Genomic DNA, 16,080 nt, shown 5'->3' on the forward strand with positions numbered 1-16,080 from the left:
GCGTCCTGTTCGTGGCTGACGTAAAGTGATGGCGTCATTACTTCATCAGATTCCGTCATCACTTCATCGGATTCTGTCATAACTACAGAGACTACAGCTGCTGGGCAACAACATGTCAGCTTTATTTGAGCACGGAGATGCAAACAGGGTTTACATTCAAAGCACACAGTAATTTATAAAGAATATACATTTTGTTATTTTTCTGTGGCCTATATATTATTGTGCACATGCAAAAGCGAATAGACTAATATGACCCCAACATGTTATAAGGACAGCTTATCAATACATACATTGTTGTCAACAGCATATGTCTTGGGTAAGAATGCCATATTAATTTATTTCACGAAAGAAAACAAGGCTCTGGGATAGGTGTGTGCAGTACAGTTTGTTATTGATAAAAAGTCTAAATAACAGAAGTTTTAAAATATGTAAATAAAACATGCATCCAATAAATATAGTTAAAACAATTAAACATTTGCTCAATGGGTTGTAATGTGATGTATAAAAATATAATCAAGTTTTTCATTTCATGTTTTAATTTAATACCCTACATATAATAGTTTGGAGAATGGATGAATGAATTTGGAGTTTATTTCAGCATCAAATAACAAATTTAACAGTTTTGGTTAACAATAGCAACACTGATGGTATGTCAAAGGAATACACCACAGCATCCCTGATAGCCTCATTTTCATTTAAAGGAATACTCCACTTTTTATTTGAAAATAGACTTATTTTGCAACTCCCCAGAGTTACACAGTTAAGTTTTAAAGTTTTCAATTCCATTCAGCCGATTTCCGGGTCTGGTGGTAGCACTTTTAGCTTAGCTTAGCTTAGCATAGATCATTGAATCTGATTAGACCATTAGCATCTCGCCCAAAAATGACCAAATATTTCCTATATTTTTCCTATTTAAAACTTGACGCTTCTTTAGTTACATTGTGTACTAAGACCGACAGAAAAAGAAAAGTTGTGATTTTCTAGGCTGATATACTTTCATTCTGGCATAATAATCAAGGGACTTTACTGCCAGACCATGGGTGCAGCAGCCGCAATATTACACTGCGCCTAAAATCGACTCCAGCTAGTTTGTGTAGTTGTAAAGTTGCTTGGGACTATTTTCAGGGGCTGCGTAATATCACTGCGCCTAAAGTACCTTGATTCCTTGACTGCCAGACCCAGATATCGACTAAATGGATTAGAAAACTGTAAAACTCAACTATTTAAAAGTAGAAGAGTTGGGAAATTAGCCTATTTCTTTTTTTAAGTGTAGTGTTGCTTTAAGGAAAATTAAATATGGTGTATTCCTTTTAAAAAAAAAACGTTTTAAAAAGGCAATACTTGGATAAACCAAGTCTAAAACCAGTCAAAAAGCTGTAGGTTGTTGGAATGTATTTTAACAAGAAAATGTCTGTAAATGTGAATTTGTGTGCAGGAATAAAATCCCGTGAGATCGAGGCACACATCTATTTAGTCGAGTTGGCTCGAGGTGAGTTACCATTACTCTCAGAGTCCATCTCTTGATCTGAAACCAGTCCAAGGCCAGTGTGACACAGCTGTCTCTCAAGCCCTGTGATTCTTTGCTTCAGTCTGCTTTGAGTGGCTGTGAACTCCCCGAGCAACCGCGCAAATCGTGCTTGCAGAACATCCAGCGAGCTCTCCAGACGTTCAACCTTCTCATCAGTATCCATGACGAGCATCCCTCCCTGTGCTGCACTTTCATCCAGAAGCCCTTGCTTCCTCAGAATCTCCCTTCCACGCTCCTCCAGAACCTTCTGTGCATCTGGGTATTCGGTTACAGCCTCCATAAGGTCATCCTTTGAAAGACAGAAAAGGTCAGAGTAGCCGATGCTGCGAATGTTAGCTGTCCGGCGGTTTCCCATTTTACTTCCCTGAATGTTAAGAATGCTAATCTCGCCAAAGCAACCCCCAGCCGTTAGCAATGCAAACTGTGTCACTCCATCATCAGCAACAACTGCTAATTTTCCCTCTTTAATGATGTACATCTCTTTTCCAATGTCTCCTTTTCGGCAGATGTAGTCGCCAGGACTGTACACTTGGGGACGCAGCTTTAAAACCAGCTCTACTAACAGCCCAGCCTCGCAATCTTGAAAGATGCGCACTTTCTTCAGAGTAGATAAATGAACATTGATAGCAATTTCTGCACGTAGCTTGTCGGGGAGATTCTTTAAGACTTCCTGTTCGTCCACTGCTTTCTGATTCGTCCACAGGTAGTCGAACCATTTGATGACACGTGTCTCAAGATGGCGACTGACTTTGCGGAAGTGCATGTAATGTTTAATAGCATCAATCCGTGCCTGGAACTCTGCCCGTGTGGCGTTCATATTGGAAATCATGGAACCCACGTTACCCACAATGGTGGCAAAAATCAGGACTCCGACAAGATAATCGAACACCACAAACACATATTCCTCGTCGCGTACGGGTGGTGGCATCTCACCGATGGTGGTGAGGGTCAGTGTGGACCAGTAGAAGCAGTATATGTAGCTCCGACTCAGAGCTCCTATTTCTGTGGATGAGATGTTGGGATAAACCCATTGATCTGACCCAAAACCAAGAGACTTTGAGATGGCATAGAATATGCAGGCATTCCAGTGGATAATAACCAGAATGTAGAGAACCAAGTTCCAGATGCGGAAGATGTTTGGGTAGTTGGTTCTCGTCTCCGTCCGATTAAAGAACTCAAACATACGAGAGAAGCGCAAGAGGCGGTTGAAGCGTAGCTGTGGTGTGTTGATGCCTAAGATGATGTATGCCAGGTCTGTGGGGAGGATGGAGATAACGTCCAGTTTGAACTGAAAGGTATGAATGTAGCTGTCTCTGAGTTTCGCCAAGTCCTTCACCAGAAGTCCTTGCTCCAGGTAACCTGGGGGGGCATAAAATGCTTTATAAGAGGCAATGCCATAACTCAAAGAATACAAAGATCAATCTGCACATTGGACAGCCTTCAAATGCTGAAAGCAATAAAAATGTATTCAATAAATACATTTCCTGCCCAATGCAATGCAACTGAAGATTTTGCAATGATAATATGAAACCTGATTTCCTGATTAATATTTCTGTAATGACATTAAAATGAAATTATAATTTATGCATTTAGCAGATGCTTTTATCCAAAGCGACTTACAGTGCATTCAGACTATCAAGTTTTACCTATCATGTGTTCCCGGGGAATTGAACCCCCAACCTTGCGCTTGCTTGCTTGCTAATGCAACGCTCTACCAGTTGAGCTACAGGAACACTAATGAGTTACTAAATTCACTAAATCAATCATGTGTGGTATAAATCAGCAATTTTTTGTATGTGTGTGTATATACCTGTCCTTAGCCGCATACATGAATCCATTATGTAGACAATGTCACACAAATAGTCAAACACCAGCCAGACAACAGGATTCTCAGCCTGCAGCTGATCAAAACATGCTCTGTACACACAGAGGAAGAAGCAGAAAGAACATGAGAACCATAACTACTGTACATAGAGAACTAGCACATACACACATCTGTACAGTTAGTCAAGCAGGGGTCTCAAAGGGCGGTTCTGTTTGTGTAAGACTGACAGGCGTAACAAAAGAGCCTTGCAACATTGTAGCAATTAGTTACGCCAGAAAACAAACGCGTCCAACACAGGGGACTGTGCTCTCTTAATGGTTTATTAAGTGCACATTAATAAAGGGGAAAAAATTAATATGTAAAGGAGAAAGACTAGGAGAAAAGTCGCACCTTGCCACAAGCAGTACCCAGTTATAAAGCACAGCAGCAGCGATGAAGAACAGCCAGTAGTAGTAAATATCATCAGAGGAAGAAACTATAAATGTCTCCCATTGCTTCCTGTGAAACAACACAAATTTGTAATGCAAGTTAACAAATTTATTCAGACTATATGCAGATTATTTGCTTTTCATGTCCATTTGCCATTCCCTTAAGAAAAAAAAAGACCAATAAACAAAAGTGTTTCTGTGTCATGACTGTAATATTACTTTGTGATTCCCTTAGTGTTTCCATTGGCGTCTGGTTGATGGTTGCTCCTTTGACTGGGTGGAGCTCGTACTTCAGGTCCCCGGAATCTCTCTAGAAACGAATCGGGTCTTTCCTCCTCCTCTATCAGACTCCTGTGTGCCCAGTCTCTCAGAATCACCACCAAACTCACCAACCTGGCAACACAAGAGAGAAAGCTGTTATCCAGAAACATGTGAGAATGTGTATGTGATTGTTTGTATTGATTCTGAACCTGGAAAGGGCTCCTCTTCCTCTAAAGGAGTTTCTGGACGGTGCATCCTGAGGCTCTAGGGCAGCTACTCGCTGCAGCTCAGACGAGGTGTCATCACACGCAGACTGAGACCTGAGGGAATAACGGAAAGATGGAGACAGAACATAGAAGCAAGAAATGTGTTTAAAGTTGATTAGCAATACACTGAGGATTCATATTCACACCATATTTTATATTATCAAGGTAAACTCAATGAACTGTGTTAAAGATGGTTATGTTGACATCATGTGTGGCTAAATTGTGAAAATATTATTCAAAGTCAGTAAAACAAAGAAATGGCAGTAATTTACACTACCAACAAAAAGTTTTGGGGCAGTAAGATTTTTAATGTCTTTAAAAGAGGTCTCTCAGTTTAAAAATACAGTAAAAGCAGTAATATTGTGAAATATTATTACAATTTAAAATAACCATTTCAAGATATTTTAAATTGTAATTTCATCTAATCATTCTAACATGCTGATTGGATGCTCAAAAACATTTCTTCTTATTATCGATGTTGATAAAAGTCAATCTGCTTAATACAGAGTTCTGGCATGAAACTCTAGATGGCACAGTCCAAAAGGTCTAACTCAATCTGACCTAATGACATCATTATCACATGGCACAGCTGATTGGTTCTATCCTGAATCAGTAGCCAATGAGCTCACTGCTCAACATTCAAATAAAAGACTAGTGTTTGTTGTAGCAGTTGCAGCTTTCTTCAGAAACCCTACACCCTTCTTCATAAAGGAAAAAAATATATAGATTTTTGAAGCAGTTTTGTCCCATTATGAAACTTCCTTCATAAGGACCACAAGCTAGTTCACCACCATGGTTTTACTATCATTGCAGAGATGGAAAAACTGACCTGCTGAGCACACTCTCTGCTCGGTCCTGCTCGTCCTCTTGATTTTGCACAGAGAGTCGATGAGAGCAGGGAGATCCCTCGGCAGCCGACTGGCCCGTCATACTGTACATACAACACACCTTTACTTACAGCAGGTAAAATAAGTAAAACACATCACCATTTTTCTCAGTCTATATTTTTCTAAATGTGCTGTTGACTTGAAATTTTCAATGTGTAATAAAATGGAATGACACAGGAAAAAATTATTGAACACATGAAGAAAGGGAGGTGCAAAAAGGTATGTAAAGTCAAGACACCATGCTGAAATCCTATCAGTAATTAGAAAGCAATCCTGCTCCTAAAGTCCTAAAGTATTAATTAAAAAAGTCATATTAGCTGGTTCAGTCCAAATACCTATAGACACCTATAGCCTCTACCTGTATCCAGTACCAGGATGATGAAGATAAAACATAGGTGGCCATTTCAGCAAGACAATGATCCCAAACACAGCCAAGGAAACTCTCAATAGAAAGAATAGAAAAGAAAGCTATTAGAATGGCCCAGCCAATCACCTGATTTGAATCCAATAGAAAATAAGAACTAAAGATCAAAGCTCATAGAAGAGGCTCACTGAACCTTCGTGATTTGAAGACTCTGTGGAAGAATGGGCCAAAATCACACCTGAGCAATGCATGCGACTAGTTTCTCCATACAGGAGGCGTCTTGAAGCTGTCATTACCAACAAAGGCTTTTGTACAAAGTAATGAATTAATTTCAGTAGTTCAATACTTTTTTCTTGTCATTCCATTTTATTACACATAACTTAATTTCAGAAATGATTATTCTTGTTTTATTTGTTTGTATGGATTACTTTGGTTGTTACCAACATCTGGTGAAAATCTCATGTCAACAGCACTTTAAGAAATATATTTACTGGAAAAAATGGTGACGTGTTCAACGCTTATTTTACCCACCAGATTACAGCTTTGAAATAAAATTAAATATATAAATAATAATAATAATAAAATCAATGTTTATGTATTTTATGAACAGTTTGTTAAAAACATTTTAGTCTTCAAAGGGATATTGTTTGAGTTAGCTAATTTTTGTGGACGTCCAGTTGGGTAAAGTTTGATCCTTAAAGGGGATCCAAAAGTGTGATCTCGTCACTGCGTGTGCCATTATATTCCACTGACGCTCGCTATGTGTCAGCAGGACATGGCCCTTCAGACTTCAGTGATGAAGTGCAGAGGGACAGCAGGTTCAGGGGAGTTACCAGCAAACACTTCTCACCTGGGAATGTGGTCACTATGACGATCACCTCAGCTTACCATGAGATATAGTCAGAACACAGAGAGAGGGACAGTGAGAGATTTAATAACTACTGCTTCAAAAGCGGAATGAGGAATGATCTCTGGTTAATGATGGAACAGCTTTAGGGACTGATGGATGGATGGATGGATGGATGGATGTTAATAATGTTTTTGTTAATTGTCTCATCATCAAAGAAACACAGAACACAGAGTGACACACAACTCTTCCCAGAGGACAAACATACAGATCTAACGTCTCACGAGAAATCATGGTTGCTAACACAAGTTCTTAAGACACACACACACACACAGACATATACAAACACTGCTGGAGTTTTAGTTTTACCTTAAACACATCATTGTCCTTTTTAACTAAAACACTTTGGAAGTATTTTTGTATGTATGTGTTTGTGTATATATATATATATATATATATATATATATATATTTTTATATATATATATATATATATATATATATATATATATATATATATATATAATTTTACCATAAGAGCTATAAAGACGTTCTTAGAAGACACATTTCATGAATTAAGTATTTGTTAACGAGAAAAGCAATCTGCCATTTAAAAAATATATAATTTTAATATAAAATACTATAAATACAATAAAGAATTCATTCATTTTATAATATTATAAATTATTCAAATTAATGAAACATTGTCATATAATACATTTTAAAATTCTGTTTATGATAAATTATGTGTATATAAACTCACACATGAGAGATAAAAGATGAATGTGAACTTTTTTTTGCATATCTATGACAAATTCCCTGACTTACCTTCAGCAGCTCCTCTTCTTTAGGATCCCACAAAACTCTGGATTATTGGTCCATATTACATCCAAATCCACACAAAGTGTGTTTCTGATCTTCATACTAGAAATGTACAGTTCTCTATTTATGTATTCTGTGTAAATAGAATTATTCTATGATTGGTCATACCATCTCAATTTCTCATCTGTAGCATGGAAGTCACTCCAGCAAAAGAGGTAGAGAGAGAGAAGGCTGGGTATACAGGGGCAGGGCAAAAGAGAATGGGAGGAGACTACATTAGACTCTGAACAGCACACAGTTTCAAAATAGCACGGACAAGAGCTGTTTTCATTACTTCTAATTTCTCCATCTTGTAAAAACAGTACCAGAGTTTACCCTTGTTTTACCTTGTTATCTGTCTTTGTCTATTATTATGAAGGGATTATGCCTTGCACTTCTGTAACAGATTTTTTTCATACTGGCTAAACACTTTCTGGCTCTGTTACGATGTTGACAGACGGGGGGCGTTCAGACTGAATGCAATGATTGGACAAACATTTTATGGTCTTCCACGGAAGAGGCGCAAATTTTAGATGTATCTTTGACAGATAAAGAAATAAACTAAATGGATTAGAATTCCATAAATTAATTAAAAAAATCCATTATATTTCTCAGATACACAACAAATTTGCAAATAAAACAACTGTTTACCCTTTGATAATTTTTTTTTTTTTATCTGTTTCCTTCTACAGTATATGTGTGCATATTTACAGGTGCCCACCCTAAATCAGGTAAGACTCCAATGGGAAATTATATGAATATTTTTGGTTTGGCTTCTGAGCAGCTCATTTCTCTTTGGACTTCAGATTCAGTGTACCAGTAACAGCTGCTCAGCTCTGCTAACTCTGAACCCAGCGGACCAATCAAACCATCAAAACCTACCACTGTTCTAACTCTAGAGCTCATCAAATCAAATCACTACCCTGATGTGACTTAAGGCCCAGCAGGCCAATCACAGTCATTGTAACAAGTCTGAAAACCAGTATCATCAGAATATCAGAGAATCAGCATGTTAGCTGATTCCTTGTAGAATTCCCCCCCCCCCAAATAAATAGCTTAAATTCACAAACAGAGAAATGGGTTTGCAAAATGTTTATTTATACACACACACACATATATATATATATGTTGTCATTTGAGCCAGCTGATCAAGCCGTACATTGCCAAAAGCATTTTTTTTAAACATATTGAATAAACCAAAATAAAATAAACAAACAAAGTGTTTTTCTACAGACAGAAAACATAAATAATCCGATAAAGTGGGAATTTCACTGCTTTGGACAAAATTATGAGACTTTATTCAAATCATTATCTTGATCACATGCATTTTAAATGAAAAATTCCCACAATCGTTCAAAGCAAAGGCAAACCACGTGTGCAGCAGGAAGATACAGAAGTCCCTGTTTTACTCTACATCTCTCTGATATCAACATAGAAGGTATTTGAAAGACAAGTGGGTATTAAAACAAGAACGCAAATTAGCAAACCAGATTACAAAGAAATGTATAATAATCTTTAATTCAATTATTATTGATTAAGTTTAGAGCAGGACCCCAAAACTAACCAGATGACCATGTAACATTTGTAATTTTGTCTATTTGAGTTTCCTGCGCGTTATTGTGGATAATGAAAGCTGCACACCCATCCTCAACTGCATAAAAAGAAAACTAAACAAATGAGGCCAATATTTCCAGTGGGGATATGTTTCATACAAAATTGCATATACACAATCTCTCTCTTTCACATACACACACCCGGTTCTCCTTAAACCTGGTCTCTGAGTTTGGCCAGTCTCTGAGAGAGCTCATCCTATAATAACAAAGACAAATATAAAACCTTAAGATTACATATCTGACACAAGTTTGTCTTTATTTCGATATTCAAGTATGTGTGTGTTATAATACCTGCTCTGTAGATGCTACGCTGGCTCCCACTGATCCTGTCTGACCTTGAGGAAGCTCCATATTGAGGTCCAGTCTAAACACACAAGTACAGACATTGGTATTCATCTTAAATTTCTGAGTTACAAAAGAGATTTCATCAGCCGGATACTGGTAGACATTTACCATGTTACAAATGGTTTCTATTTTTAAAAAATGCTGTTCTTTCAAACTTTTTTCTTTAAAGAATTCTGAAAAAAATCTTGGTTTCCACAAAAAGTAGCATATCCTTTATTAACATTTTTTTTTTTTTTACTTTAGCACCAAATCAGCATATTAGAATGATTTCTGAAGGATCATGTGACACTGAAGACTGGAGTAATAATGCTGAAAATTTTAAAAATTTTAATTACCATATTTTTCGGACTATAATTCGCACCTGAGTATAAGTCGCATCAGTTCAAAAATACATCATGACGAGGAAAAAAAACATATATAAGTCGCACTGGACTAGAAGTCGCATTTTTTTAGAACCAAGAACCAAGAGAAAAAATTACCATCTACAGCAGCGAGAGAGCGCTCTATGCTGCTCACTGTAGGCTACAGGAGCACTGAGCAGCAACTCCGGCAGCATAGAGCACCCTCTGGCTGCTGTAGAGGGTAATGTTTTCTCTTGGTTAATTTCTCTCAGTTCATGTCAAATTAATTTTGATAAATAAGTCGCAGGACCAGCCAAACTATGAAAAAAAGCTGTGACTTATAGTCCTGAAAATACGGTAGTCTAATTAGTACTAGTATAATAAAAATTAGTGCCGGGCAACAGTAAAAAAATTTAATCACGATTAATCGCATGATGGCCGGAAATAAATCGCATTGTTATGCACAAAACTAATAATGCATTCAACAGTAATTTATTGTGCACTTTTTTATTTAGAAGTACTGCTATATGAACAAAAGTGCAATAACATTGGTTTGCTTACACTTATAACGCAACAAATAAGGTGCTTTTTTTACAGCACTATTCCTTTTACATGGTATCAGTTAAAATATTTATTGTAAATATTAACTTATTGACCTAACATCAATCTAATTAAATTAAATATAAAACAAGCTATTTGTCACTGCCAGGACATTAACGTTTTTATAGAAAATATTTGATATTTTCCGGACTAGAAGTCACATATTTTTATTGTTTGGCTGGTCCTGCGACTTATTTATCAAAATGAATTTGACATGAACCAAGAGAAAACATTGTCATCTACAGCCGCCAGAGGGCACTCTATGCTGCTCAGTTCTCCTGTAGCCTACACTGAAAACATAGAGCGCCCTCTCGCGGCTGTAGACTGTAATGTTTTCTCTTTATTCTTGGTTCTAAATAAATGTGACTTATATATGTTTTTTTCCTTGTCATGACATATTTTTGGACTGGTGCGACTTATACTGAGGTGTGACTTATAGTCCAAGAAATACGGTAGTTTGTTTTATAGAAAAACATGTTATGCTAAGAGTCGAGAGCCTTGATCATAACATTATAACAGGCATCTTCCGAGCAGAGACCTGCACCATCACGGGACACAACACAGCAGAGTGTGGTGCGGGACAACGCTTGATAGGTGAGTAAAGACTTGTGTGTGTGATGCAGGAGAATAATTAGGGTACGCTCACACTAGAGCTGCACGATATTGGGAAAAAATGACATTGCGACATTTTATTTTTCTGCGATATATATTGCGATATGAAATCTAATCTCATTTTTTCTTACAAACAAAAATGGCATGAGTACACTTACATTCTCATTTTAAAAGATTTAAACATCAGAGTATTATTTAAATTAGAGTAAATTATTTGTTTGTAACTTTAGGATATGGTTTGAATTGTTAACATATTAACTAACATGAACTTGCCAATGAGCAATACTTTTGTAACTATATTTTTTAATCTTTGTTTATCTTAGTTTATAAAAACACAGCTGTTCACTGTTTGGTAATGTTACTTCACAGTGCATTAACTATGTTAACAAATACTGTACAACTTTTGATTTCAACAATGAAGGCTATAGCCTAAATGTTGAAATTAACAATGTTGTAGAAGTGCAATTTAGTAATAGTAAATGTTAAATAATGAAGTTAAATAGTTTAATAAATAGAACATTATTGTAAAGTGTTACAGATTTTTTTTTATACACCAATTCAGACGTCTCGTGAGTTCAGTGTTGGACAGGTCAGTTGTTTAAACCATTCATTAAATTGAATCGGTTCAAAGGAATCAATAGTTCGCGAATCAGACGTGTACAGCATGCATTGTGTAATTATCTCTGCAGTTTAGGATATCGCACAAGATTCAACAACACAGAAAACATGTCATCACAGAATTTTTTTTTTTTTTGACACCATCGTGTCAATTGATTTTGATTAATATGTGCAAGACAGCGCTGGTGTCATTTGAAGATGGTGAAGGTGAGCGTGCACGCGCGGCTGGGGCTCTCTCTCTTGTGCGCTGTCTCTCGTGCTCTCTCTCTCTCTCTCGTGCGCTCTCTCTCTCTGCTCGTTCTTATATGTGCTCTGTTAAACTAACAGGACTTAAACTGTGCAATTAATCCGCGAATCATATTTGGCAAGGGCCGGGGAGCAGCTGCCCATACAGTTAATGAATAACGGATCAACTACGACAGCCTACATCGCACATCCTGTGATGTGACAATCGCAGATTCGTACATCGAGATATCGATGCTTAAATGACACATCGTGCAGCCCTAGCTCACACTATCTTGTGATCTTAACCCACAAAGCCTGGTTCGTTTGATTAGTGTGATCACTCCGATTAGCAGACCCTGGCTCGATTGGAAGAGGTGGGCAAGAGCGTGGTTCAGTTGTATATAGATCAGTGAGTGTGAGCGTTAACTGCACCGGAGTGCAAATCTTCTGATATATGCTGCATGATTGCGTGAATATTTCTGAGTGGCAAAAGCGATAGATGTATAAATCAATATATTGTAAGAGGGCTGTGTGTTACCGCGTCCCATACGACTCAAAATAATAAACCAGAAAGGTAACAAAATCATGCACTCCAGTGTGTTGAGCAAGCGCTTCTCTGCTGTCTTCACATGCTATCAGAATCTTCTATTTCCCACTTATGAAGTCGTGATTACGAGCTTGTTGCATTCTTTTCTGTTAAAAATAACAGTGGACAGTGGTTTGTGAATGCTGATGCTTAGCCTAAATAATTTGATCGGGAGCATCCCCTCCTGTGGTTTATCTGTATGTGTATTCAGATCCAGTGAGCAATGGACTTTCATAATAATAAAAAAAAAAACTGTTAATGTGCGATAAAATAATTATTGCGGTTAATCAATTAATGCCCTAATACACTTAACTTGCCCAGCGCTAATAAAAAAATAGAAAAAAAATCATTCTACATTTTAAGAATATTTCACAATATGTTTTTTTTTTTTTTTTTTTTTACTTTATTTCTGATCAAATGAATACAGCCTTAGTGAGCATAAGAGGCTTTTCAAAAACATCAGACCCCAAACTTTTGAATGGAAGTTTGTGCATTATAGTATCTACTTAAAAAAAAATTAATCTCAGAATTTAAAATGTTCTTACCCGGCCTCATCTGCCATTTCCATCATAAGAGCATCAACTTGACCCTAAAACACAGCACAGTGTCACAAAAGGCAAATCAACTACTATGTCAGTGTATATCTGACCTACTGTGCGGTCACTGTAGTAAGCGAGAGTATGTATCACCTGTGGTGTAGTGAGTGTTGTGGTGCTGCTCATTGTGTCCTCCATCTGAGCCGTCTGTACGTCCAGAGTTTCAAATTGACGCTCAAACTTATCCATTAGAGCTGAAATCTGACAAATCAGAACACAGGGAATTAATACAGCCAGACAAATCAGATTACCGCAGTTGTTTATGACCTGCTCAATGAAAATACTTCAAGAACACAGAAGTCGTCCTCTCACCTTCTCAAGGTTCATGCTCTTCAGGGTTGCATCCATGCCCTTCACCACCCCAGCCATAGATTTGGTGACCTGGAGAATCATTGCATTACATGACATTTACGCATTTAGCAGACGCTTTTATCCAAAGCGAATTACAGTGCATTCTGGCTATACAATATATATATGTTTTACAAGTAAGTGTGTTCCCTGCTAATTGAACCCACAACCTTCCATGCTGCTAACGCAATGCTCTACCACTGAGCCACAGGAACTCATAATCAAAATCAAAAGTTAACGGTTATATCTATTGGATAATTACTCGGGTATGTCTAGTAAAAAAAAAGCAGTTTGTGTACCTTGTTCATGGTGACTGCTGTCTGTACTCGCGCTGCCACCGCATCTACTCTTGCACTCATTCTGAGGAAGTTCACTGATTGGTTTTTCTGCCGAATGGCATTTTCCGCATGTATCCGGGCAACCTCCATATTGCCCTTCTGGACAGCCTAAGTTACACAGACATAAGCACTGGTTCATTAGGACACAGGTCATCAAAACACAGTCTTAGACTTAAAGCAATACAGTTTACATGTGGCAAAAAATGGATGAGCTTAATTCTGGGCAAAATTGTTTATCAGCTTGCTTTACAAAGTTTGTAACACTAATGAGAATACCTTGCCCTGAACTGTCCATTTCAAAACAACATTTACTTTTAAACACAGTTAAAGTACAGTTAAATGTGGTTCGTTTTTATTTTATGTGGTTATGTTTTTAGCTAGATATTTTGACTTTCAGATTAATATAATTCTGGACAATGTAGGTTTACTTTCTCTTAAGTATAATTTATCAGTTTACAAAACTTAATACCCATAAAGCAGTTCTGAAATCTTCAGCATTCATGTAAAAGTGTAGTGCTACAGCCTAAAGTTACTTTATCTCAATGGAAGGAGTGGCAGTTAATGGAAAAGTATGTTTTGATTTTGTTTGTTTACCTTCTTGACCTTGGCCTTCTCCGCTTTCTCTTCTTTGTCGCATTTCTTTGAACTCCGCTGAAGTTCTTTGGCTGCAAACTTGAGGTTAAATAAATTCTCTGAAGTCAGAAGTCAAGGAAAGATTTTTTTTTTAAAAGAACCATGGTGTTCATGTTATTATGTGATACCTTCAGTATATTTTAAAGAGTATGCACAATACACACCTCAACACTGTAACAATGACATTATAAACAAACAATTTCCTCGGTCTCGAAACTGAACAAACAAGTCTGACAGGCTGGGCTGAGAGTTCAGCTAAATAACACAAAGGCGGCGACATTACGTGATTCTACGTCACAGTCGTACCTGGCGGAATTTGACGATGTTTTTATAACGCAATTACCAAAATAATGACATTTAACTATATGGATTTACAAAATAAAAAACAATACAGGGAGATCACGCCCTCGTTTAACTTTCCGATTTAAATCGTTTCACTACGCTACACACTAAAATCCACTCACGAAATCAATCTCTACCTCAATAAATCCCGCAAATGAGTTGTTTGATATAACGACTATATAATATGACCCGAATTTTTGTGAATACTAAAATATAACCAACACTAAGTTTAACCCATAAATAACTCCCAGTAAAAGTGATTATGGTCCCATCGGGCTCGAGCACTCCAGTCCGCGAGGATACTTTCCATGCTGGACATGATCCACTTCTGCTGCTGGCTGGTGCTTCTTGAGGAAATGTGACGATTAGACGGCAGTAGTTTTCAGTTCGGTCTTTGTCAAGCTCTTCGTGTGGATCACTAACTGTTCTCCTCTGCTTGTTGTATTTTTCTTGTATTCACTTCCGGCTTCTCTAAACAACTGGAGTGATGTCACAATCACGCGCTCAGGTCAACGATCGCAGTGATGTCACGGGCTAAACAGAACTCGTGAAGGAATTACGTTCCATAAAAAATAATAATAATAATAATAATAATAATAAAATAAAAATGACTTATATATATATATATATATATATATATATATATATATATGTGTGTGTGTGTGTGTGTGTGATACTACGACCTCTAACACTAGCTTACTCTTCTTTTTATTTATTATATTATTTAAAAGCCATTGCTACGTTGACCGCGTTAAAGCTATCTGAGACTTGTTATAGCTCTTACATATCATTGCTCTTTTGTTGATTTTGATTGCTATCATTGTCCTCATTTGTAAGTCGCTTTGGATAAAAGCATCTGCTAAATGACTAAATGTAAATGAAAATAGAATGATATAATATCATAGTGTTATCTACATGTATGTCCTTTTGGCTGGTAGAGATCAGATAGAGACTTATCACAGTTTTACATCTTTATTATAAAAAACAAACCAAAATGTGTAGAAAAAGGACACGTTTATGACATCTAACATCTTGACCATCTCCACTATTATTGTCACTGAACAGATCACGGCTTTGTCTCAACATGACAGCAGATCCATGATACAAAAAAGAAAAAAAAAAATAGTAGTGAGGAATGGAAAGGAAATAAATAGACAAAATTAACTCATCTAGTCAACTCCTTTCTAAACAAACAGAACCTCCCAGAAGCGGAGGAGGTTAATGCTGCATCTTGATTGGCTGGGAAACATCTTTTAAACCGGTGAGGACAAGCAGTTTAGGGGTTGGATGGAGAGGGTGCTTTCCAACTTTCCAAAATAGTGCAACAGAGAAAAACTAAAGTGAAAAAGAGGGATAAACAGCAGAAGATAAGAGAAGAGAGAGATGTATCAATGTTTAAAAAAAATTCACCACTAAACCAAACTCCGATTCAACTCATGAGCTCTTCAATTTATATTGCTTAGTCTTCGTCATCCTGAAAATACACCAGTGAAACATTACCATTGATTACATGATCACATAAGATGATTTTCAGAGAAGCTTTCTTTTCATCTTCCTTGTTTAAAACATAACAGCCTTTTTTGTCTTTCATGATAATGGCAGAGAGAGAGAGAGAGA

General features: G+C 37.0%; 2 protein-coding genes across 4 annotated transcripts; both read right to left on the bottom strand.

Moving 5' to 3' along the window:
* Positions 1-125: 125 nt before the first annotated feature.
* Positions 126-7,843, bottom strand: cnga2b (cyclic nucleotide gated channel subunit alpha 2b). Of its 3 annotated transcripts, XM_026210709.1 has the most exons (7): positions 7,234-7,843; positions 5,138-5,239; positions 4,252-4,362; positions 4,001-4,174; positions 3,744-3,851; positions 3,339-3,445; positions 126-2,887 (listed from the first exon to the last, which is right to left on the bottom strand). In XM_026210709.1, exons 2-7 carry the CDS (start codon positions 5,236-5,238, stop codon positions 1,467-1,469), a joined length of 2,022 nt encoding a protein of 673 aa, XP_026066494.1. In that variant the 5' UTR covers position 5,239; positions 7,234-7,843; the 3' UTR covers positions 126-1,466. The 3 variants fall into 3 exon arrangements, with proteins under 3 accessions (XP_026066494.1, XP_026066493.1, XP_026066495.1); XM_026210708.1 differs by lacking the exon at positions 7,234-7,843 and having other exon boundaries at positions 5,138-5,427; XM_026210710.1 differs by lacking the exons at positions 3,744-3,851; positions 7,234-7,843 and having other exon boundaries at positions 5,138-5,426.
* Positions 7,844-8,343: 500 nt separating this feature from the next.
* chmp1b (charged multivesicular body protein 1B) lies at positions 8,344-14,952 on the bottom strand. The gene is made up of 8 exons (XM_026210714.1): positions 14,767-14,952; positions 14,083-14,180; positions 13,450-13,596; positions 13,115-13,183; positions 12,896-13,003; positions 12,752-12,795; positions 9,171-9,243; positions 8,344-9,075 (listed from the first exon to the last, which is right to left on the bottom strand). The coding sequence occupies exons 1-8, from the start codon at positions 14,780-14,782 to the stop codon at positions 9,031-9,033; spliced, it is 600 nt and encodes a 199-aa protein (XP_026066499.1). The 5' UTR covers positions 14,783-14,952; the 3' UTR covers positions 8,344-9,030.
* Positions 14,953-16,080: the final 1,128 nt, after the last annotated feature.

Source organism: Carassius auratus, chromosome 30 (genome assembly GCF_003368295.1).
Source record: "Carassius auratus strain Wakin chromosome 30, ASM336829v1, whole genome shotgun sequence".
NCBI classification, from domain to species: Eukaryota; Metazoa; Chordata; class Actinopteri; order Cypriniformes; family Cyprinidae; genus Carassius; species Carassius auratus.

What these genes read in the sequence shown, in the direction of transcription:
- chmp1b (XM_026210714.1), bottom strand. An exon ending in CAACACTCACTACACCACAG is followed by an intron (nt 12,796 to 12,895) that starts GTGATACATACT and finishes GCTGTGTTTTAG; the next exon opens with GGTCAAGTTGATGCTCTTAT. An exon ending in GCGTAGCATCTACAGAGCAG is followed by an intron (nt 9,076 to 9,170) that starts GTATTATAACAC and finishes TTGTTATTATAG; the next exon opens with GATGAGCTCTCTCAGAGACT.
- cnga2b (XM_026210708.1), bottom strand. Translation starts at nt 5,247, where the DNA reads ATGTACAGTATGACGGGCCAGTCGGCTGCCGAGGGATCTCCCTGCTCT. An exon ending in GCAGAGAGTGTGCTCAGCAG is followed by an intron (nt 4,363 to 5,137) that starts GTCAGTTTTTCC and finishes TTATTCCCTCAG; the next exon opens with GTCTCAGTCTGCGTGTGATG. An exon ending in GGAAGAGGAGCCCTTTCCAG is followed by an intron (nt 4,175 to 4,251) that starts GTTCAGAATCAA and finishes TTGTGTTGCCAG; the next exon opens with GTTGGTGAGTTTGGTGGTGA.